This window comes from Enoplosus armatus, chromosome 22 (assembly GCF_043641665.1).
Source record: "Enoplosus armatus isolate fEnoArm2 chromosome 22, fEnoArm2.hap1, whole genome shotgun sequence".
Classification (NCBI taxonomy): Eukaryota; Metazoa; Chordata; class Actinopteri; order Centrarchiformes; family Enoplosidae; genus Enoplosus; species Enoplosus armatus.
The window spans coordinates 8,998,093-9,022,968 of NC_092201.1; the positions used below are offsets into that span (position 1 = coordinate 8,998,093).

The window sequence follows — 24,876 nt, forward strand, 5'->3', positions numbered from 1 at the left end:
CAACAGAAAAAGGTTGCATCATGGGTAACAGATTATCTAGGTTCGCTTTGAAGATTGTTGTTCATTCAGTAGGAGGAAGCAGACACCTTCGGGGAGTTCAGTTAAACCTCAGGAATCAGCTTCCCACCGTTGCTTTTCTGATTAAAGATAATTCCTGATTTATGCTGAAATTTTGTTTTCTCTCATTTTGGTGCGAAAGAAAATGTTCGTCCTGTTAATTTAAGGAGGACACTTTGTATCTACTATGTTACACCCACATCCCTCTTTGTTTAGCCTCACATGGACATGTTTTTCATGATGTGTCTAGAGAGAAAAACAAGACCCTTTCTTAATCTAGTCTCAAGTCACCATAAACAGACACAGGAATTATCCTTTAACCATTAACAGGAAAATAACCAGACTGTTCCCAGGTCAGCATCTAGAGAAGTCGACACCTCTAACATCAGCAAGCTGAACAGGAAAATGTGGGCTTTGTTCTAAAATGGACAAGCCACTTGACCAGTAAGTGTTCTTCTGCTTTACACAGTGGCACTTTGAAGGGATGACCGAGGAGGAGGAGGAAGAAGAGGACAAGGATGAGCTCAAACTGGAGAAGGTGTTGGCACAGAGTTACACAGAAGGTGTTTCTATGTAAAATTGTGCTGTCTGTCTGTCTGTCTGTGTAGCATCTATCAACTTGGTTTTTGGACCAGCCAGGTGAGAATGGTAGAGTCCATCTCCTGACAAGGGAGGACACGTGTCGGTGGACGGGGCAGATGGATCGTTCCATCATGTCCACTCCAGGGGGGGTTCCCGAGGGCCTTTGGGCTGAATGCAGCGGTTACCGAACCCTGACGGAAGAGGCAAAAAGAATTTCTTAGCTGGGTTTGGTTTGCTTTAAACTGAATAAAACGACACATCCAGAAATGCCGCCCCCCCACCCAGGAGGAAAATGTGCCTTCAGTTGTTGCCTGGTCTCAAAAACATCAAACATTTCCTGCACATGCAGCCCAAAGCTAGGCTTCCAATACCACACATCAAAACAAAAATGACGACATTAATAGAAACCATGTTTGTCAGCAAAGTTTTCTGCACAGAGACATAAAATCATTACTTGTGCAAATAATGTGTGTGCTCCTTCAGAGAGTTGACTAGAGGAAACATGAGCGACGACGGCGTCCAGTCACCGAAAAAAAACATGCAAAAGAGGTAAAAGAGCAGACTTACCCACCCAGGTCTGCCTTGCTGTCTGTTGCTGTGGTACCAGCTGATGCAGGGTCAGCTGGAGACGTCTTCTTAACACACTCTGACACATCTACACACAGGCAAACACAGGCAGATTAATGGGGTGGAAGCACTGTGTGATTATCAGTGGTGCTATAATAGGTTTAGTGATGTAAGACCCATTTAAACTGCATTCGTTTTACTGAGGGAGGGCCTACATTTGTTAAAAGTGTAATTACTACTAACTTATTATTTATATTTTATTATTACCATTTAACTTAATCATTATTAATAAATGTTTGGCAGCTGTCTGATTAAACACATGTAGGCCTCAGGCTCAAATAGCCTCATATGAGTTGCACCACACATTTAGCCTAAAATATGTGTGTGTGTGTGTGTGTGTGTGTGTGTGTGTGTGTGTGTGTGTGTGTGTGTGTGTGTGTGTGTGTAAGTTTACAGCAACTGATTCTGTCTGCCATGAAATTTGCATGTTCATAGTTCATGACATTTGAAGGCCGGCTATCAGCAGGAACTTGAATGAAACCAGTCTTTTTATTCTCTGTTATTTCTCCTATTGAGTCATATTCATAGCTAGTGAAAAAAAATCATTACAGAATTCAATTCAAACAGTTATTCCCTTTCGATTATTCTGTCGCAGGCACACACACGCACCGAAGCTGCTGAAGCAATAAATTGGCAGCAACCATCATCACTCAGTCCTCACAGTGCAGATAAGCATACGCAGACATTTTTTCATTTCACCTCTCTATAGACATGTTTCTTTTTTTCCCTTTTCTCTCTCTTTCTGTATCTCTTCCTTTCTCGTTACTACTTGCACTCTTACAGCTGCCCTTTTGACAAATGCCGTCAGTCTTATCGTGCGCAGGCTAATTTGTAAAAACACTGAAGGTCTGGTTCCTGCTCTGCTGACTAGAGGCCGTGAACATGCATAAACACAAGGACAAACATGCGGAGACTCCTCTGCACAGGGCAGCACATGGATACGCAGACAGAAACAATGTGCGTGCTCTTACCTTTATGTGAACCGCTCCATTCAGCTGAGGCTGACGTTTTCACCTCCAGAGGGTCTGACAGAGAGGGCAACAGAAAGAGGTTGAGAACAACTGACATGACAAACACTTAAAGACATACAGACATTAAGCAAATCGACTCACATTCATACACTTCATGCTCCTTTCAAACTCACTAAGCTTCACAGTATCGTTCCATTTTACATCCTCATTCAGTCTCCTCCATTAACCCAATCTTTACTCCATACTTCAGCCGCACAGTGGGGAGGAAAACATCCACTTGGGGCAAAAGGTGAACTAAGGCCTTATGCTCACCTGTATTTAGATTGAGCTGGTGCACACAAGTGAGAGCTAGAATCCTTCTTTGATCATAAACAGATGAGGAGACAGGTTAAGAAACGACATTAAAGCCTCAAGACACTGTTCTTACTTCCTACTGTGTCGCTGTACCCTTAATACATTTCCCTACATTTATATGCACCCATTTTTAAACCATTACTAAAGCAATAAACTACAGCCAATTCCACACTACACACTAACTGTATGCAGTATGTACTATATACTAAACTTTGTGTTTTCTGATTTAATATACAAGAAATCAACACACTTCAAACTGTGACTTTATAATCTCACAGCCAATAACAACAAATTAAAAGAAAAACGTTGCTGTTGTGAGCTGCTCCTCAATTTCCTGTGTGCATTGCATTATGGGAGAATAGTGTCCATTAACAGCGCACTCTAAAATCTATGGGTTTTTTTATAGTATGCATACTGAACGTTTTGAGTATACTTTATTTCGTCAATCTATCCACAGTGAATTAGTGTGTAGTATGATTTGGGACACAGCTTGTGACTGATCATCGTCACTGCAGGTCTGAAATGCTGCCAGTGGCACCCTCTAGTGTTGTAAAACTGATAAAGCCTCTCACAAAAGAAAAAACAGTGAAAATGTCCTAACTCCTTTTCATCTTATGTGCTCTAATGTGGTTGAATATTAACGCTCTCCTCTTCTAATATCAGAGCACTACACAGCAAAAAACAGCAGAAGGCAACAGGGTGGTCGAGTTATCTAAGAGACCATCCTGTTACCTGCAGGCTTCATACCTGCAATATGTGCGTCCATCTGTGCGTTTGAAGTGAGGATGAGAGAGACTGAAGCCCTACCTGTTCATACATTGCAAGGTACCAGATAAGAGGAGCAGATAAAACGGGAATATAAAATCATATTCCTCCTTTTTCAGCTATCAGAGACTACCGACTGTAGCAAACGCCTACTGCTGATGGTTTCACACTACTACGCATTAGTAGTATGTTTTACCCATTGCTCATATTCTCAGATCCATCCACCTTCTTGCCCAGTCATTAAAAAACAAACAAACACCCGACTTGTATCCGGGAGGAGACCCAGTGAATCCACAGCCCTGGAAACACACCTGTGAATCTTGACCAATGCAAACGCACCTGTGGCCAGTAGGAAGGACTCAGGGGTTCTCGCAGGGAGGGGGGGAGGGGAGTCATCGCTGTCCCAGCAGTCTGGGTTTAAGAGGTCAGAGATCAAATCAAAGAGAAGCAACTTTAATAACTGGCCGAGGAGAAAGACAAGAGATCGGCAGTCAAATGTAAAACGATGCACAGAAAAGCTCAAGTGCTGAAACTCAGAACAAGTGTTTCCTGGATTCTTTCTGTAAAGACAGTGGTACATTATGTATACGACGTTATACAACACTGCTTTGTTACTAAAGGAAGCTCTGATGTGAGTAAAACTGTTTAATCAAGTGGTTAAAACAACATAGATAGGCGATATGGAGAGAGATCGGACTATATTTTGTTGTGATTTACAATATCCTGTTACTTAAAATGACTTTATGTATCCAATGGGACTTATTTATTTGTTTGTTGTTCTTATTATTGTCATTGTTATTTGTGTTCTTTGATAAATCAAGCACACAAAACTAAATTATGCTATGTTTATTTTTTCTTTCTATTGCTAATTTGTGCTGTTTTCAACAACAAAAGAAGTTAGATCTGCTGTTACAGATTAGTTTTAAAAGCAGACTTCTTAAATATTCTATACACGTACTGTTTTCTTTCTTTTTTTATTCTTTAACAGTGTTCTGAATTGTGGGGGATCTCCAGACCCCTAACCACATGTAATTAAAAGTGTCAGTCGTTGTGTCTGCAACGCACACAAACGGATTTGCAGATGCTGAATACTGAGAACTGTATCAGCGCTGACACTGATAATGTAAATTAAGGTTTACCTCTGTTAGTTTCAGAACTATGTCTGACGTGTAACCGCTGTCACAGGAAATCTGTATATGTAATGATAAATAATAATTCACATGAGGTGAAAGAGTAGGTCAGCCTTGCTTCACACACTACTCAAGCACCACTGATATAAATGTTATATATAGTCTGGTAAAGTTACTGGCCTGGCAGATAGCGTTGCAACTAAAATCATTGACATGCTCCAGATATTTCCTTACATTCTCCTCATCTTATCATTTTCAAATTGAGCATTATTTGACAATATCCATCTCCGAGGGCAATACTGTCTTGTGTGGCTTTGGAAAATTACCCATGGGCCATTACCACTACAATTAGTTCCTGCTGCAGCATCTCATAAGAAGGAGGCAATGCAGGGTAATCAGAAAAAGATGATTCTTGTTTTGAGTTCCAGCTGGTTCCTCCTCTTATCTTCAATATTGACTGTGACTATGAATAAAATTCAATGGCTCTTCAGAGCTTACCATACACATTCAATTATATCTGCCCAACACTATAACTTTCTAGTGGTTCTCTTTGAGAGAAAGCTACCTTTAACCCACTGCCCAGCTAAAATAAATGTGGCTCTTTTTAATTCAATGAGTCTTCTGTATTAATGACCCTATTACTGACCATGAGTGCATCTCTTTCTTACTGAGTCCTGGTTGGACTCTAAAGGAAGCCCGACCCTTAATAATATCATCTCCCATTCATCTGAAGGGGGATGGAAAGGCAGGGGGCAGCTGAAATATACTCTGAGGCTCTGAAGGGTCGGGTTATTGCCTTTGATGAGTTTTTGCCTTTGAGTATAATGTCGTTATTGTAAAATGTTAGCCTCATTTCTTGGGAGAGCCAATCTATTGACCCTGAAATAATGCCTCTTTTATAGTTCATTTTCTGACAGTTGGTCATTCACACTATGATGGTTGTTTATTTGGGTGATTGAAATATACAGGATGAGTACATTCTGCTGCCAGTTTATTAGGCACACATAGCTAAAACTAATGCAGTCTAATACAACAGTCCTGCAATAAATCCTCCCTTCATGAAGGTTATAATGTTCAGTTGTTGTTGAAAGTGTCTCAGAGAGGTATTGATTACACTTTATGATCATTTTGGAGGCTGCAGTTTGTGGTGGGTTATATAGAGAGGTGTTATTAACCCTCATTGATTCAAATGTGGCAGACAAAATAATAGAAACACCTATCAATATAACGCAATACACCAAACTGCAGCCTCCAAAATGATTTGTAATTCCACGTCTAAAAAAGTCCTAACCTTTGGGGATTACTCATTTGAAGCTGAGTGAGCCTAGCTTAGTGTTACATTAGTCTTAATGAAGGCCAGAGTCGGATGCTAGTTCATCTGGCTCTGCAGCATTTTCAGGAAAACATTAGGGGATTGTACAGCAGGTTAATGTCACCATGAGTGATGAGGGCAAGAGCCAATAAAGACTACATGATATTACTGTTCCTGATCTAACGTAAGTGCTCTTCACAATGTAATTACAAACTCCAGCTTCAAAGACAAAGATAACTGCATTGGCTGAACAAGTTAATGTGTTCAGCTACTAATAATAACTGAATGCTGATTATTAAAACATCAACTACACTGACAGCAAAACATACCTTTAGATTGATATTTCCATTGTCTGTTTTATTTTGTATTCTTATCATTTTTATTACCTTTTCAGATAAGAGAGGGAGAACTTTATTCATCCTGTATATTCTAATCCTGTAGTTTTGTATATTTGTAACGTTTTACATATTTAACTCAAACTTTGCATGCATTGGTTTCCCACTTGGTAACTGTTTATATTATGTCTCATTAGTTTGCCACTAACTGGTAAAGCATTTTGACCTGCACTCACCTATGTATAAAATGTGCAATATCAATAGTTTGATTAATTCATCGATAATGAAACAGCCACTAGCTTCCTCTTGACCAACCACAAAAGCAGCAAATTGCTCAATGCAGCTCATCAACAAGCAGTCATTAGATTATTGCAACCAAACAAACAGCAGCCATCAGCCTTTCATAACCGGCAAAATTACAAAGCGCCGCCGCAGCCCAAATAAATGATGTGCCAGAAAGCAGAGCAGACCACAACGCAGAACAAGTCCACTTCAGGACTGTGAGGCAAATATTTCTGCATTTAGTGTTAAATATTGGAAATACTTCAGGAGTGCATGATGTGTGATGCCAGACATTTAAATGGATACCATAACATTTGAATTTTATTTGATTATTTAACAGAAACATGTTGGTTTGTTTCTCAGCTGTTTGTGTTCACCGAGTATAAATGAGGAACAATAACAACTGTTGTATCACGCTACTTTCTCTATGGTTCCTGAAGCAAAGAGCACTAGAATTTACAATAACAACACTGCATCTGAGTTACGGGTGTGCAACCTTCAACTCCTTTCTTCAACATCACGACTTTTAAACAGCCTCAAAACAGGCTTCTTTCTCTGTAGTATATTCGTATCTCCAATTCTCTGCATTTTCTAAATTGTGCTTAAAATAATTTCCTTTTCACACAGTGCGCAGAGGAAAATCATTCTGTGTGTTGGGTTTTCTTCTGGAGAAGCATCTTCTGTGCTTATAGTAAACACGACAGTTCAGATGGGACTGAAGTCAGGTAAACTGTTGCTGACAACTAAAAATCATTAGGGATTTTATTGCAATAATTTTTTGTCATTGACTAAATGTTGTTATGCAGCTTATTAGACCAATAAATCAGCCAGGTCGTTATTATCTTATTGTCAATATGTCAGTATCAGTGTAATTGTTGAAGTAAGAAGAAACCGCAGTCCAGAAAACCCAAAGCGTTTTTTTTTTATCCATGTATCGATATCTTCCAGTTCCAAGAGACTCTATTTATTAGAACAAATACTACTTTTATTTAGTAATTTTACTGCCGGCAAATTGATTCACATCATGCAGCCTCACAGTTAAATCCAATACTTAAAAATGCAGTTAAATCTCATTTCATCAAGCTTTGAACCCATTTAAAATCAAAACCGTTCCAAGCCAAAGTCCAGTTCAAACCATTACACACATCAGCTCCAATCACAGCAAGAATCAGATTTCAGAATCTCATGATTTTGAAATCAACAAAGAAGAAGGAGCGATCTCAGTCCCCAGAAGATTAAAAACCACATGTTGTCGTTCACAATCATGACAGTGAGGCCATACCGATGCACAAACAGTGTGACGCCGCTCTGTTCAACCCAACGTGCACAGAGCTGGCGAACGTGTACTTATCAGTATCATGCAGTGTTGATCCTTCACCATCCAACATGCACACACACACACACACACACACACACACACATAACTGCACCGAAACAAAAACACACAAAAACAGAACATCTTTTGCTCTTTCTCCCGTTCGCAAATTTCACTCACTTAGACAAACACACACAAGCTGAAAGAGAAAGAGTAGAGTTGTTTTGACAGATGTTTGCCTGTTAACATTTGCAGCATTCCTTTGCAAACCAACCAATTAGTCATACAGCCATGCTTCATATGAGACTGACTGGAACTATCTCACTCCGTTTGGGTTTTTTTTCTCGTTCTTCCTTTCTTTCCTCGTCTCCTGTTATTTCTCTCTCTGCCTCTTTCTGTACACAGCAGTAAGAACAGTATAACACAGTGTGTGTGCGGTGACATACAACGTGTCATTAGCATGTGGTCTGTCTGAGACCTGTCTCCTAACTGACCTGGAAAATGACTCTACCGTGTGGTTTCCCTGAGCACGTGTGTGTGCGGATAATAGTTACTCTCAGTGCCTTTACAAGAACATAACTAGACTCCTCAGAAATAAGCTGAACTGATCTTCAGTGTTTAGTTGAGTTAGTTAAGTGAAGCCTAAACCCCTTTTATTTAGTTAATCCAGATGTTTATTTATTTACTACCTCTCTAATTCTTAATTGATACTGTCAGGAAAGCAGCCAGTTAGTTAAAGGAATGTGCAGCTGATTGACATACTTGTTGTGGTAGCAGAAGGTGACGGAGAGCTCTGCCCTGCAATCGACATGGGCGACACCTTCCGGACCGGCTGCTGGTCTCCGTGGTGAGGGGATGCGGTTACCATGGCCGTTGCTGTGGATACATTAGTACGATAACCCTCCTTTCCCCCGGACATCTCTCCGTCCCCCTCCTCGTCCGAGTTATCAGAGTGCAGGGGGTTAGTGAAACTTAGGGCAGTCCGAACGGGAGTGGAGGAGGAGGAGGAAGAGGTGGAGGAGAGGTGGGAAGAGGAGGAGGAGGATGGACCAACGCGGTCTGAGGAGGAAGAGGAGGAGGAGGTTTTGGGGAACTGTTTTTCCGGGCTGCTGCAGGCCTGAGCCCATGATGCATGGCCGGCCTTCCCTTCCACTCTCTCCCCTCCATGCGTCTCCCCCTTCTCGCTCTTCACAGGCAGGTGGTTTGGTCGGGCTAGGACGCCTCCGTCTGCGTGACTCTCCCCACATCCGCCTGCTCCTCCCTCCGTGCCCGAGTCCTCCGACAGCGAGGAGCTAGATGTCAGCAGGGATTGGCCGGTACGCGCTTTGAAGGCGTGGCTTCTTTGCAGCATTCCTGCGCTATTGGTCGAGCTGCTACCTATTCCGCCTGCCACTCCGATGGAGGAGGAAGTGTCAAAACTACGAGGTCCTTCCTGTAACGGCACCTTTTTAATCTCAATGCTCAGCTTCCTCTCGATCCGAGGAGCACCGGAACATTCAACAACCGGGGAGAGGGGTGAGGAGGGCGTCTGGCTTTGGCCCGATTCTGATTTTGTCGATGTTGAAGACAATTTGTTGTTATAGTTGTCATTGAGATCTAGATTTGAGACCTGAGTCTGCTGTTTTCGACTTTGTAGATCTTGGTCTTTCTGCTCTGAGGGACTCGTCTGCTTGTTTGGACTGGGTTCTGACTGGTTCTGCTGCTTATCCGCTTCTTTATTCTGAAAGGAAAAGGAAATTAAAACATGAGACATTGAAGCAACTTTTGCAAATACAGCGTCACCTAGGAAACAACAGAAATCTTCAATGTGAAAGGGAGTCAGTGTTTAGGGCAAGTTGATCCTCAAAAAGTTAAGGGTTAATCAGCAGATTAATTGATAATAAAAATAATCATTAGCTGCAGCTCTAGTTCAATCAAACATCTAATCACCTGTTCCTGAATGAGAACACTGTGCAAACAATGTGCAATAATGTTGCTGGCCAGGTGGACTAATGCCCAAGTAACATATTGTTGGAAAAACACACAACAAACATCGTGTGAATGAATACAAAAAGTAGACTCACCTGTGTGGTAGCCAGGACGTGTATGACAGGTTTGGGGTGGTAGCGGTCGTTGTCTTGCCGTACATTGGTGACGGTGGGAAAGGCAGAGGGGGGAGAAGGGGTCAGAATGGGGGGTACAGGGTGAGGCTCTGGGGGCTGCAGTATTTCCTCCTTCACATCACCTTCTGCCTGGGAACTAGACAGACAGAGAGAGAGAAAGAGAGTGAGCTCAGTTAACAGCAAAATAGAGCTGAAGCCAGAGGAGGTTTTTATTGAATGGATATTACGCACTGAGAGACAGACTTCTGATGTTCTTTAGTAAGACATCTTCGTCACACAGAGCCCAAAATGTAACAGAGGTGCTATAATTAAAATATCAAACTCATTGTACATTCACAGAGACAAACACTGTGAAGGAAAATTCACTCATTCACGTGTCAACACATTTTGCTTTTACATTATGATAATAGTTGATGTTAAAGAACAAGCCTAACCTATTTGCTTTAGCTAAAAAGAAACCGGTATGACGGTGCCTTAAACAGAAGTTTTGAAGACTGCGGTTCAGGAAGTGAAAATGATGAAAAGAATTTCATCTTCCAGACATGTGGACATCCACATTTAAATGATTCTATCTAAAAAGAAGTGATGAAACTTAGATGAAATGAACTTCATTTCATACATGAATGAAACTAAAAGATAGGTTCTGTTCATGTTGTGAACTAGTTTTCCCCCACTAGGTGGCAGAATTAAAAAAATAGGATGTCTGAGAGAAATGACATGCCCTCAGATGTTACTCTAAGTTACCACTGACCGACAGCCCATATTGTGTGGCTTTAAGGTTGACATGACGTGTAGATGTTAAGCAAACTGAAAACAGAATCACCACTACAGAGTGTATCCCTCTGAATGTGTTGTACTTTGTATATAACGCCTCTGGAACTGCAGTACAGAGTCGAAGCCATATTTCCCAAATGTATTGTATTCTTTCCTGTGCAGCAGCCTACGTAGGGCGCAGGTGGTCCATAGAAAAGAGGAAGTGTTTTAATTAAAGACATTTAATTCTCTTTTCAGCTACCAACGTGTACAATGTCGTCTACCTGCTAGTTCAGTGAATGTTTGTGTTACTATAGTATCTACAGTAAGAGTGATTTCTATTGTACTCAACAGTGTTCAACAAAAGTCTCCCACACGTACAGTACTGTGTGTTTAAGTAATGTGCTTATAAACTACTTATGACCGCACTGTAGGTGTGTGAATTATATACAGGATGTGGAGGTTGTGACTGAGCTACACAGCGATGAAAAGTAAAACATTAAGATACTGTTCCGCTCCACAGAATATACATTTACATATGCATGCAAACATATAGACATAAGAAAAACAAAACAGTGAAAGGATGTGGTGGTGTGCTAAATCAAGAGCACATGACTGAAACAAGAGCTAAAGTAGACTGCACATGATGCTGCGTGTGTGTGTGGATCGAAGACAGATAATCAGACAGAGAGAAGTTGCAAGCGAGACATACGGGGAATTTCCTTTTCTTGACCAACTTCTGAGTTGCAGTCATACTGTAAAAGGCTTCCTCATGAAGCCTCAGCATCGCAGTATAGCTGCCATAAGCTGACACATGACAGAGGCTGCGATCTTCCATTTGCATTTTTGTTTATTTATGGTTCTCTATTCTTAATTTTTCATAATGAGTTTAATTAAATGTGGCAGAAGGCATGTTGAATATACTAATAATAGGAAAGCATGCCAGGATTTACACTGAACCATTCCTAAGCAGTCTGATTTAATCACTAAATACAGTAACACTAGAATAATAACTTTTGTTATAATTCTCAGCAGGGAGGTCAGAGGTCATGATTGCCTGTTGAGACAAAGCTCAAGTCCAGCTGAGCTTTTCTAACCACCAGAAGCTAAAGTCGCCTCTTATGGATTCACTTATTGCTCATTTCTGGCATCCAGGTTAGACACTATTTAAACAAGAACACTGATGTAATATTCCTTTGGAGCTTTCTTTAATGAAAACATAAATTACCCATGAAAATGTCTCCTTCTGTATCGTTTTCACTGACTGAACAAGCAACAGATATATTCAATGATAACACAGATGATTCCCACGTGTGCTGATTGTTTCCATGGGGATATGAATCATTCAGACACCACAGAGTTTATTCAGCTTATAGTGTACCTCTAAGATAAAATATGATGAAACTTTAATGATTCCTTAGGGGGAGGCTGAGCTATTACAGCAGCTAAGACTAATACATCACAGCAAAGCAAATGAGCAGAGTTGGCAAAAATAAAAGGGCATTGAGGTTAGAGGAACAAATCACATGAAAAGTGCTAGTTTGTATTAAAATATTATGAGGGTTTACATCAAGTGAAGTGGAAAGTAGTGTTTAGCTTTTACTAACAAACACCCTCAGAGTTTGTGAAAAAAAAATCTGTTTAACCGTAGAAAATGTGCCAACTTCAATGCATGTTGTGCTGATAATCTGTCACCAAAACACAAGTTTACCTCTTCACCAGAATTACCTGCTTTCCACATTGTGTGTGACAGTCTCGAATGGATTCCCTCAACTTGTCATACATTAACAGATTCTATAAAATAAATAAATGCTCTTCTTGCATCTATTTCAGAGCAGTAAAATGTTTATATCCATTGCGTCTCTGGAGGTGAAAAGCTTTAGATATTTTGACACTTTTTAATGTAGTTGTAAGCAGATTAAGTGTTTATTAATGTATTTGCCAACAACTATAACAAGTGTGGGCACCCATAAGTGGGGGGTGAATGGGAAATGAATGACAATATATTAAAATTCAGTTGTAATAGGAGAGGTAATAATAATTGAAAATAACTGTACATTAATAAACAATTAAAAATGTCCTTATAGCTGTGTTAAAAGCAATGTAATGTTTATTTACTACTTATAATAAATATTTCTGCAGTTTTATAAAAGCTTCTGTGTGTAAAAGATCTGTGACTATTGACGAAAATCTTAAAAGATGCTTCAAAGAGCATCTTACACAACTAACCCTGCACTTCTTCCACTTTTGACCTGAAGCATAAAAACACCACAACCATCCATACTGCTCTGGCATGCTGGTGACACAGTTAGGAGCTAACCTTGGCCACACAAACACACACACACACACACACAACAAGCGCTCTGTGCCCTCCACACACATGTACTCCAGAGGGGAGATGCTGCATTTTAAATCAGAGTGTTGGTTCACAGTGGGACCTGCATGCATTCGTTAGAGGCGGGATGCGCTACAAGGGGACAAAGCTTGAAGAGACACTTCCTGGTTTGATAAGAATCAACAATTTGAAATGCTAACAAGCACTGCTGCAAGAGACATGCACTGATTTCAACAAGAAGAAGACGCCCACTCCTGATATGGAGGATATGACTCTGTGAGGGTGTGGCAGTGAATTTGTGTGTATGTATGTAAATGCCATGACCTCAGTATTTGTGACCTTGATGGCGGACACATTGGAGTTCCAGCAGTATGTTTCGACAAAAATCTCCCACACACACAGCCAAAGTGTCCCAGGGGGAGTGTGGCCGGCAGAATGTGGACTATGCTGGTAAAAATAGCTCTTACCGTCACTAGAATACTCCCAGGCTTAAACTAGGCCTTGACATTGTTTCTTTAGGAAACTGAGGGATGACACAGCGAGAGAAAGACACATATTGAGACACAGCGTGAGATTTAAGAGTGAGTCAAGTAAAGGGAGAAACCCACATATTCCTGACAGTCTCACTTCCAAGAAAGCTTCCTATTTTGCCTGCAGTTCAAATTTGTATATTTTACTCAGGAAACTTTTCAGTAAACAGATCACTTGCAGCTACATCCCAAAATTAGGACCTCTGAAAAAATGTTTGCTTTCCCATCAAACCGACTGGTGCAGGAGACAAATTAAGCGCGACCATTTTAGCAGTAAGAGAAAGGCAACAAAAGGTCACGTTGGCTCTGATGTCTGGTATTACAAGGTTTAGGATTGGGCATCAAATTAAAATGAAGATTGGTCCAGAGCAAAGAATGAAAATGTATAAATTAAATCACATGGATAAGCACAGAGCAAGTGATTCACGCATTCAATGCTGTCGAACTGGACATTTTTAGACAAAGCTTCTAGCAACAGGTAATTAAGTGAAACAGTCTCCTGGCAACAAGAAGTCCTCTGTGACATTAAAGCAACAGTACTGAGGCAACTCTGAGCATCTATCAGGGTTGTTTATAAAGTTGTATGTAACGGCCTTCTGTGGGTAAATCATACTGAAGATGAACTGGCTGCGAGAAAGTGGAGCACAACCCCTGCTGGGCACATATAGCAAAATTAAAAATCAGGTGGAGAGTGAGGAGAGAGACGAAGAGAAGCGAGAAGAGAGGGTGAGAAAGGAATGAGGAGGGGAGAAAATGCAGAAAATTTGTATGTATGCATATGATGATACAGTGTGTGTGTGTGTGTGTGTGTGTGTGTGTGTGTTTGAAACCAAATGCCTGCAAGTGTGAAAAACCTTGTATTTGTTCTCAAAGAAGGGGGAGATGAAAGATGTATAGCAGCTCTACTTCAACTAGCCCTCAGGTTGTGGTACATGCAACACTATGTAGTGTTACAGAGTATTGTAAAGTGTTGCAAAATGATCTATAAATACAGCTGCTCCTCAGGCCTTAGCAGTTGTTAACACCAAACAGAAGTTAACTTCAGTAAAAGTGGGGAGCTAATGTGTCAGAAAGCTCTGGTTCCTCTGAGGTGAAAACAACACCTGCTGCTTCTGTTTGGTCAGTTTAATATGTTTTCATTGAGCGCTTCACACAAACTGTTGTGCTGTGATTTCTTTTCTTTTTTTTTTCCCGCGTTCCTCATACAAAACACAACACCCACAGTGTTCAGTGATGGACCACTTCACACCTACTGCTCACTTCTGTGTGTTCATTCATCTGTGTGGAGGATGAGGGCGGGTTATTTTATTCTTCAGCTACATCCATTTTGCAAGTGTGAACTTTAAGAGCGGACGAGAAGAGACTTGAACAGCTGATCATATAAGTCGAACCGCCCGTCTTACCTGCGTATGCGGGGAGGTTTTGGAGGCGGTGTGTCCCATCTCTCATCATCTGACTGTTGGCCTGCTTTATCTGGACTGCTTTCATCCTGGACAATCAACATACACAAACAAAAACATACACACACTCTTTGAGTTTAAAGTTTAACTCAGGTTTTCATACACAAAGAGCCAGGGCTGCTACACTGATATGTTTGATGTAGCTTAGAAACAGTGTCTCCGTTACATAGTTTGTCCTACAGAGACTTTATGTTTCAACTGTAAAATGTCCCACTCAGTACATATCTTGTTCACAATTCTTTTATAACCACATTTAACTGATTCATTTAACTGTTTGTTTATGTTATGTGTTTATGTAAAAACAACATTACACCAAATGAAACTGAGTTTGTCGTGTTCTCATGGGCAAAGTGGTTTCACCTAAAAGTAGCCACACATCTGGATACCAAACTCCTAGCCGTAATTATTCAAATGTTTACTTGTGGCTCCCCAATACATTGTTGCCAAATTCGTTTCATTTTCTGTGTTTACTTGTTGTTTAAAGGAACTTGTGAGCCTGCTCCTACTTGGCATTGGAAAAACGCCTCCATCGAGCACTGACGTGTTAAATGAACACACCTGAGCTGCAGTGAGAGTACTGGTATGTTCAGTCTGACAACATTCCAAATGGGATTTTGTTTTGCATGTTCTGCCAGCCAAAGAACCTTTTTGTGCTTCTGTGTATGTATAACAGGGTGAAATATGCAGAGAGACAAGCTGGAATTTCCCTTGATAATTGTCAAATCATCACTATGACTTCACTATACACATCTTTTGCTTATGAAATAGCTGGATTTTGTTTGCGAGACCCAGTTTGAGCGCACATGAGAACAGCAGTTTCTATAACTGCTGATGAAATGTGAAGCAGCTCTTTCTCTACTCTCTTTCTTCTCCTGACGTGTTTCTGGAGCAGAAAGTTGCAACAAAATTGCTTCACTGAAGGATCAAAATTCCTTCTGAAAGAAGCTCTCCTCCTCCCGACTAATATTCTCTCTCTTCTTCTCAGCTCTCGTCTTCCTCCTCCTCTCCTCTCCTCTCTTCCCCCGTGACTCATTACTTTGACACTCTCTCCACTCTGATAATGAGAAGATGACGAGACAACTTCAGTCGTCAAGAACTCAAAACAGAGGGTCAAACCAGGCCACTTGGGCTCTACGCATCTGTATGAGCAGAAGTCCGCTGAAGAACTAGCTTGAGCGCATTCAGTGTACATGTATGTACATCCATGTGTGTCATTGGGTAGGAATACCTCCTGCAAACAATGGCGCCTGCATGCGAGCAGAAAGACGTGTGTGGGATGTGTGTATGTGTAGGCTTATTGTTCGTTCTGCCATTGAGAGCACCTATGTGGGTGTTTTAGTCCCTAACAATGGCTGACTGGACATGAGTCAATGTGTGTATGGACTGAGTCAGTACAGTGCACTGATAATGTTTTGCTGACTGTGCGTGTGCGTGCAGTGCGCTCTTGGACTTGTAACTTTGTCAGATAATGACAAGGTTATAATGAGTAGCAACAAACTTGTGCTGGAGCTGTTGTCTTCCTCCATACACACCACACCTACTCAACACAACAAATGATTAATAGCACAAACTTTAAAACACGTAGAATAGTTTCTAAAAGCGTAGTACGGCACGGTACGGTACGGTACAGTACGGTACAGTGGACGAGCGTGTCCCCATTTTAGAGACACTGAAAGATATTTTAAGATTTTAGAAAGTGTGTCAGCGGCATCTTTTCAAATGTAAACATGGCTGTTTGTGTTCGTGTGACCGTCTCTTGCAAGGGTCTCCCTTTCCCAACGGATGCGTGTCTATTCTCAGACTCAAAGTGCATTATGGGAGAGGGGTGATGTCATCAGAGCTTCCTAAGCAGGAAGTCAACTCCTGGATTGCTGCCAATGCACTCTCTCATCGTCCTCTGTGTCTTTAGGGTTGTCAGTCTTGCACACTGTCTCATTGATCCTTCTTTCCTCCAGCTTTCTGTCTTTTATCTTCACACGTCAACACAACCGTGTTGGAGAGTTTACAATTTCCAGTAGGAGTGCGGTAGAGTAGCTGCTTTTAAAATCATGTAACGTTTCAAGAGAGCCATTTCTTTTTTCATTAAGTGGTGGGGTATCGCAACTAAATGCTACAGCGTGCCATTTTATTTTTTTCTTTGAGATAAAAAAAACTTCAAGCTGACTGGTTTGCCGGTAGGGAGCAGAGAGGGAAAGAGAGGGACCAATAGTCGACCTCTCCGAAAAAAAGAAGGGTGGGAAGCTGGTCTGATGCTGGTCCCTCAGTCTCTGTTTCATGTTGTCAATAAATTACTCATCAATAATACAATAATAATAATGCATTTTCTTTCAGAGTAGCTTTTATTGTAGCTACTACTTTCAGTAAAAGTGTAGAAGGAGTAACTTGTAGCTTCACTAGCTACAGTTCTAAATGTTGTTTTTGTCATAAACTTAACCCGTAAACTTTCTGGTTTGGTTTTACTTCTAGCGTAATAGGAGGAGGGAATAGGGACAATTACGGACACTTCATATGTGGCACGTGTGTTTGTTGGTGTGTGTGTGTGTGTGTGTGTGTGTGTGTGTGTTTGGAGGCAATGGAGGACAGTGTGAAATAAATTAGAATGAGGGCAGTGGTGACTGACAGAGCAAAGCTTTTTCTCTAGCTCTTTTAAATAGGTCTAACTGTACACAGCCCTCTGAGACGACCCTCGAGAAGAGAGATTTCTCTCTTTTAGGCACAAACTCTGTAACTCTTATTTTTCTGTCTGTGCAAAGAGCAAAGTTTTCTGAAGGCCTCTCTTCCCTCTCTTCTATTCCTCCTACCCTCTGCCTCCCCTGTGACTAATTATTTGTGTTTTTTTTCCCACTCCGAGTGTGTTACTCAGCGACATCCTGTCTTTCTTTAACACCAGACAGCATGCACAATATGTGTATGTGTGTGTCATACCATGCCATCGTGTATCTGCGTGTTGGTGGGGCTCTCCAGCTGCTGCAGTTGTTTCTGAAAGAGCTGAGCGATCGCTCTATGAACTAACTCATACTGCTCCTAGAGAGAGAAAGACAAAGACACAATGAGGCAGAGGAGGGACAAAAAAGTGTTTGGGGGGTAAATGGAGGAAAGGTGAGGTGAAGGAGAGAAAAACAAAGAAAGGGTTTCAGCAATAAATCAGCAATATAAAGGCAAAAACATTCTCCATGTTTATACTCAAAAACATAGCATTTACACAGCTATGAAACACAACCTGTGTGCATAAACAATAGAATGACCTTTGCTGATGCACACTGATTTAATCTCATTACTTCCTCGGTAAGGCAGGAAGTATATTGCACTACATTTTCAGTGAATTCATTGAACCAGCGTGTATCAAGGCAATTCTATAATCCATCTAACAGGCCTCATTCTCCCTCTCAATGTCAGGACATGTGTGTGGGAGGGAAACACCATAAATAAGAAACAAAGCGGCAGAGGACGCTGGGTGCTTTGTCTCATTATTTTGAATGTATGCCACTTTAAGAAGATACAAATATGACTAAGTTATATCCAGTGGAGAATCATCTGTCCACTGCAGCCAACTCCACAAGAAACATGCAAACACACCCATGTCAAAAATGTGGCAAAACAACCTCAACCAGTCACAAATAATGACAGGAATGTGTTGACCTCGGCGAAACAGGCTGAGATCCATTCTCAACCAGGTGTGCAGTAAGTAACACAGGGATGAGGAGCCTTGACACAGGCTGTGTGATGGACAAAATGCTGCTACAACAGAATAACTGTCATTCAGACAGATTCTGCACAATATAAAAGGATGTCCTTAAATCCTTAAGAGAGTAATAAGTTAGTAGACATAACTAAATACTGTTGATTTACACCTGAAATACAGTTAAAATCTAATCTGATAGGTTATGCTGATAATCAGGTATTTCTTTGTGACTCCCAGTGAACATAAATGAATAAATATAAAAATACACATTAAAAGCACTTAAGTGCTGTATGACTTGCTGTCAGTCACTGTCCAATCAATGAGTTACCTGTCAGTCTGTATGACTTCATGTTTACTCCTCTTGGTTCGTTTGTAAGAAGCAAGTATAAACAGGACCAGAACTAAAAACATATAGATTTTTCCCTCAGTCTGGACCAAATGAACTAAACTACAGGTGTGAAGGCACCCTAAAAGTCACTAAATACAATGTGTCACTAAGGTAAACATTCAATAAATTCAGACCACTTTAAAAGCTGAAAATGACTGAAATATTAGATGACATGTTTTGCATAATGCAGCTCGTTGAGAAACGCTGTCCTTGCAGTATATGCAATGTCCTTACAGGTTTAGTATTGCTTAAACCTACTTACTTCCTTTCCAAAACCAGATTGGCAACCTCTGAGGGCAGGAACTTAATGTTCTTTTTTTACTGTTTTCAAAGCAGCTGGTGGACATCTATTCATCTGACAATATGTTGACAGCTTTCAGGTAAACCTGGCTGCAGCAACATTTTTGGGTAGCTATAAACATTAGCATCCAGTCACTAATTAGCATTTTTATATCTTCTGCCTGTTACTCCAACAACTTTGTATTAAATATCGCATTTCAGTTGGCTTAAACACAATTCTTCACAATTGAAACTAAACACAAACCTTGGTCTGAACAGCAGAGTGTCGTTGCGTCCTCATCTCTTGGATCAACCGAAAAACATTAAAATCTTCTGGTATTTTCTTTAAAAGCACACAGCACGACAAATGGGTTAATTCTCACTTGAAGCTTAACATTTAGTGTGTAAAAAAAATGTGTATTTGTACAGGTATGTTTAAGGTGTGTATAAGAGTGTGTGTGTGTTCACATACCCCAGCTTTGAGGAGGTTCCATGTGTAGTCGATAGCACAGATAGCACCTGTCCTCCCACAGCCTGCACTGTACAGTCATAGTCATACACATTAGATTCAACAGAAGCACGAAAACAACTAAAAATGCACTCCTCACTAATATCAACTCTGGATTTCTATTATTGAGGCCACGAAAAAAGACAGACAATCACATGTATGTATGCCTGTAAGCAACAACACCTCGGCCCAGACAGGATGGAGACAGGAGCTACACAAACGCTGAGATTATGTGGCATCGCGTCTGACACATGAAATCATAAAACTTTATCTCATGCTGTCAGAGAGCCTCTGCTACTCTAACGAGCACAGAGTCTCCACACACATACAGTGGAGTGCACATCGACCCACACAAGGCATCTTTACAGACGCAGAGACACAGCTTTAAGTCCTGCTGTGTAACAGAGGAACTGGGAAATGTCCTAAGGCTGCTCATTATAGCTGATTACACACACATGGAGACAGTGTGCGTGTGTGTTGTGTGTATGCCCACGCATGTGTACAGCAGAAGACCCAAGTCTATATCCTCATGAATTAGTGTGTTTTCATTGTTGTTGAAATTCTCAGCCTAATCACTATAGCAGTAATAAGATGGGTTGTATCGTGATTGCCCTTTGAAGACACTAAATATACTTCTATATTTGTTACAGCCATTATGTATTAGCATGTTATTGTCAGATTGATGGCGTATTGGATTCCTGTAGTGAGCTGCAGCCTTTAGAGGAAGATTTTCAACTGATCAAGTGAAACAACGAAATGTTAAATAAAACAAGTTGACCAAATCTACAGTATAAATCAGCCAAATTTTAAACCTGCAACATTTCTCTGCTGTGCTGAATCTTGATTTAAAAAACACAGAATTAATCATTCAGTTCAATTCGAGAGCACATGTAATAAAAAATAAAGAGTCTTAATCTAGAATCAGCGATGCCAGTGTGTGGTTTTGTGTTGGTATGTCTATACTGTACCTACCTGCAGTGCACACATATTGGGACATCATCGTTCTCCTGGTATTCTCTCATCAGTCCGATCATATCCAGTATGGAGTCAAATGATGAGGGGACATCGTGATCCGGCCAGTTCATATAATGGAACTGTGTTATCCTGCGAGTTTCCTAAACGTACGGGGGAAGTCATGATGCAAACATATCTGTGTCATTATCTTACAAGATTATGTTGCCCAAATGAATGACTTTGAGCAAATTTTACTTTCAGCTAAATAATTAGCTATTGTTTTACATATGTGAAGTTTTTTTTCTGATATAATGTATTACAAATGTCATTGCTTTGGACATCATTGTCATTATTTTTATGTGATTTTGCATTCATTTACCATCATGTGAGATATATCAATATTTGAAAAATACCACTATTAATATTGCAATATTGCTTTTTGATTAGTAGACTGTAAGAAAAGTGCCTTTATGGAGTCTAAAGAAGTCAGAGAACTTACATTCTCATACTCCACTGTCAAAGTCCTGATAAAGTAGTCTGTTCTGGCCTGCTCTGATTCCTAGAAAACAGAGAACGGAGAACATTTACACAATTAGAACAAAATGTGAGAAATGTAAGGAGTCCCCCCTCTCCTTACACACACAGCTGTGATATTAGAGATTTGTCTACTTACACAGGAGATTCTGAAAGGGCCAAAACTCATGGGCTCCTCCCCAAGCAGCGGGAAATACCGCTCGCACTTTTTCTGAGCAGAGAAGAACATGAGTTAGCTTCGGCTGAGAACTAAATACCAGACAAATACCACAGCTTCCTGTGCACACACACTTTCTGGCTTGAAATAAGCAATTAACAAGACATGCAGAACATTGACAATGACATTAACAGCAAAAGGAGGACTAAATACAAACATACTATACTTGTGTACATGCATGCACTGACACGAAGACACAAACATACACGAGGGGATTGAATAAAACGGCCTTACCCTTCCCATCTCGAACTCTCGACAAGCCATTACAATAACCTGCAGAGACACAAACAGGAAGGCTTACAATCAATATTTACAGTCAGCCTCTCACGGATTACATTTCCAAAAATAATTAATTCCTATATGTTCCATTTATGTAATGCTGTAGTTGCCAAAATGAGGTCCAGAGTAAAACTTTAATTGAGAATGACTCAACCTTTCTATATTCCTACAGTAGTAGTGCCGACTCCAGACCATTTTTGATCAAATGTGTCACTCTCACATCGATATCTCGGTATCACTCTCTTTGATCCTACAGGAGTAATTATCACAGCTGCAATCTCGATCTTTTCAGAGCGCTAGTTAAACCTAATCACTGCTCCTGCTCTCCCTCCCCTTCATATCTGTCCATCTGGTTCAAACATAAGCGCTCCCCGTCTGCCTCTTAATTCCTGACAACCATATCAAATATTTATTTTAATTACTTAAATTATTACACCCACTTTCTTGAAAAAAAATGCACCAAGTAACAGGTTTCTGTTGCTATTCAGTAAACATCCTGCAGAATATCCTTCTTTACTCTCCTCCCTCTATCAGTCCATCTCTCCTGCTTTTCCACCACCCAATGAGCCGTACTCACCGCTACATTGTACTCCCAGTTCATCCTCCAGAAGTCCATGACAGTGTTTGGCAGCGGGCCCTGAGTTGCAATATAGGCCTCTGGGCCATCCATACCCTGAGTGGAGTGATGGGGAGAACAAGATCACAAATCCACACAGTTTTTAAAAATATATATATTCGGTAAAAGTACTTTATATCTCCCCGCAATGGATGTTACTGTGAATTATATAGCACTTTACACTAATATATATATAAAACTATAATAAAACCACATACTGTCAACAAAAGAATTTCAGCAGCTTTTTACCTTGATGAAGTTAGCATTGACATAATCTGAGTCCTGATTGGTTGTTTTTAACGTCAGCTTCACCCTACTGTGATCAACTGGGGAGAAAATAAAAAAAGAGGGTGAAATATTTACTTTGATGCATTTGAAATATTTGATACGTGCAGAAACAGATGTTGAAATAGAATAAGACAAAAGAGAATAGAGTGGATGGAAAGCTCTCATAGAATGGGACACAGCGAGAGACAAAGAGAGGGCGAACAAGGACAAACTAGAGAGAAAAGGGATGTAAAGAGGTTAATGGACACACAACAATATCCTCATTTCTAAGTGTGTGTATGTGTGTGCACATTTGTTACAGATGAGCCGCTGCCTTATCAGCAGCTCATTCACTAAAAGCCTTAATGAATGGATGGAGGGACAGAGGAAAAAAGAGGATAAAGCTATAAAATAAAGTAGGACAGATGTTGGGTCATGGGAGCTTCCCCCGAGGTCATTAAGTGCAGCGAAAGTGTATAGCATGTGTATGCGAGACAGAGACCATTACATGACTGATTACAACATACTGGATATGTGTTTTTGTTCTAAATGTATGTGTGTACATACTCTCTGTCATTCCCTTTCTGTCTGTCTCTACTCAACATCCTCCGCTTTACTCTATTTCTTTCAATTTTCCTTTATTTAACCAGGTAGTTGAAAGAAATTCTGCCTACAATTGAACAGTGGTAAGTGATGTGGTTAAAAAAAAGTAATTTTTTGACATTTTGACAATGCTGGTATTTGACACTTAGTGAGGCTGAGGACATAACACAATGTTTTAATGCTGCTGTCACGCAGGACACAAGCTTTAACACAGATTATATTGTCAGGCTTTGAGTTTACAGAGAAATTGCATACAGAACTTAATTAATTTAAGTGTTATTAATGGCAGCACAGAAAGGTTACAAGATAGTAACAGAAGGTAGGAGTGAAACAAGAGCTACACTGGCTGAAAGAGCCAGGCATGACAGTATTTCAAACATGTTATCAATATCACTGCATGCAATGTGATATTCTTCACCCCTACAGTTCTGTTGCATGCTCCATCAGTCAAGCAGTAAGAAGGATAGAGATAACTTGTAACTGTTTAAAATGTGCTTGAGTGTATTATATGGATTGGTTTACAAGAAATAACAGTGTTGTTGTTTTAAAGAGCATTTAGATATAATTTGTCCACCCGATTCATATTAATAGATTAAATATTGGAAATACCTCTCAATATAACTCAATACAACTCAACAGCACCACAAACTACAGCCTCCAAGATGAACATAAAGTTGAATCAACACCTCTCTAAAACAGTTGAATCATGATCGTATGATTTATTGTAGCGTTGTTGTATTAGACCTTACTGGTTTAGCTAGGTACACCTAATAAACTTGCAACTGTGGATTCTTTTGACAGAACTTTGAGATGAATGAGAGAGCTCTCGCCTCAAATATAAAAAGATAGATCTGTGTTCGCTAAATTAAAATGTCTGCTGCATGTGTTAGTGTGCCGGGACTTACATGGCAGTATATCTTTATATCTGTTCTTCTTGACGTTCTCCTCCCTCTCTCCTACGTTGGTGGGGTAGATCTTCTCCGTCCGATATTTAGTTGATAACCGCCGTAGCCGCTAGAATAAACAACACGACAAGAGAAATGTTTATGTTTATGGTATGTTTGTAAGTATAAAAGGATCTGCAAACAGAGGGAAGCAAGTGAGTTACACTCATGACGGCAGTACTTTTCTTTGACGGCACACAGGAAAGAGATAAATGCTAGCAGGGCAGGGTCGAACTGTGATACAAGTTTTATCGTATATTTATTGTGCCAGTGTCCTGACTTTCAGTGGTTAAACTCCTCTGAAACACACACACACATATTACGCATCCTTCAACATTCACACCGCTACTAATACCACAGCATCTTACTCACACAACATACTAGTGTTCCTCTTTGCGCAAAAATGTTACTAAGAAAAAATACGAGGAGATAAAAAGATTGTCAGCGGCCGCTAAAGTCACCACTTCAACTTGCTAAATATCAGTTTGCAATCTGTGACATCAGTCAGTGACGGTTTCTTAAATGTGAGAGTAAAAAGAGTGATTTCTAGAGATCAGCAACTTTTCCTACACATTTTGTGTTATTTATTTTTATTTATTTGTTGTGTGCTCCAGATTTCTATTGTATTTGCTGTTAGTTGAGTTCATATTATTCAATGGAAATCGATTGTTTCATTTCAACTTCACCAGCATCCT

The 24,876-nt window shown here is 40.3% G+C and overlaps 1 protein-coding gene across 1 annotated transcript; it reads right to left on the reverse strand.

The window, feature by feature from the left end:
• Nucleotides 1-768: 768 nt before the first annotated feature.
• ptpn12 (protein tyrosine phosphatase non-receptor type 12) lies at nucleotides 769-22,411 on the reverse strand. The gene is made up of 15 exons (XM_070928905.1): nucleotides 22,329-22,411; nucleotides 21,707-21,745; nucleotides 21,395-21,466; nucleotides 21,221-21,280; nucleotides 20,740-20,882; nucleotides 19,732-19,798; nucleotides 19,525-19,602; nucleotides 17,836-17,934; nucleotides 14,854-14,939; nucleotides 9,794-9,968; nucleotides 8,493-9,450; nucleotides 3,696-3,767; nucleotides 2,238-2,291; nucleotides 1,211-1,294; nucleotides 769-830 (listed from the first exon to the last, which is right to left on the reverse strand). The coding sequence occupies exons 1-15, from the start codon at nucleotides 22,365-22,367 to the stop codon at nucleotides 769-771; spliced, it is 2,088 nt and encodes a 695-aa protein (XP_070785006.1). The 5' UTR covers nucleotides 22,368-22,411.
• Between the last annotated feature and the right edge of the window lie 2,465 nt (nucleotides 22,412-24,876).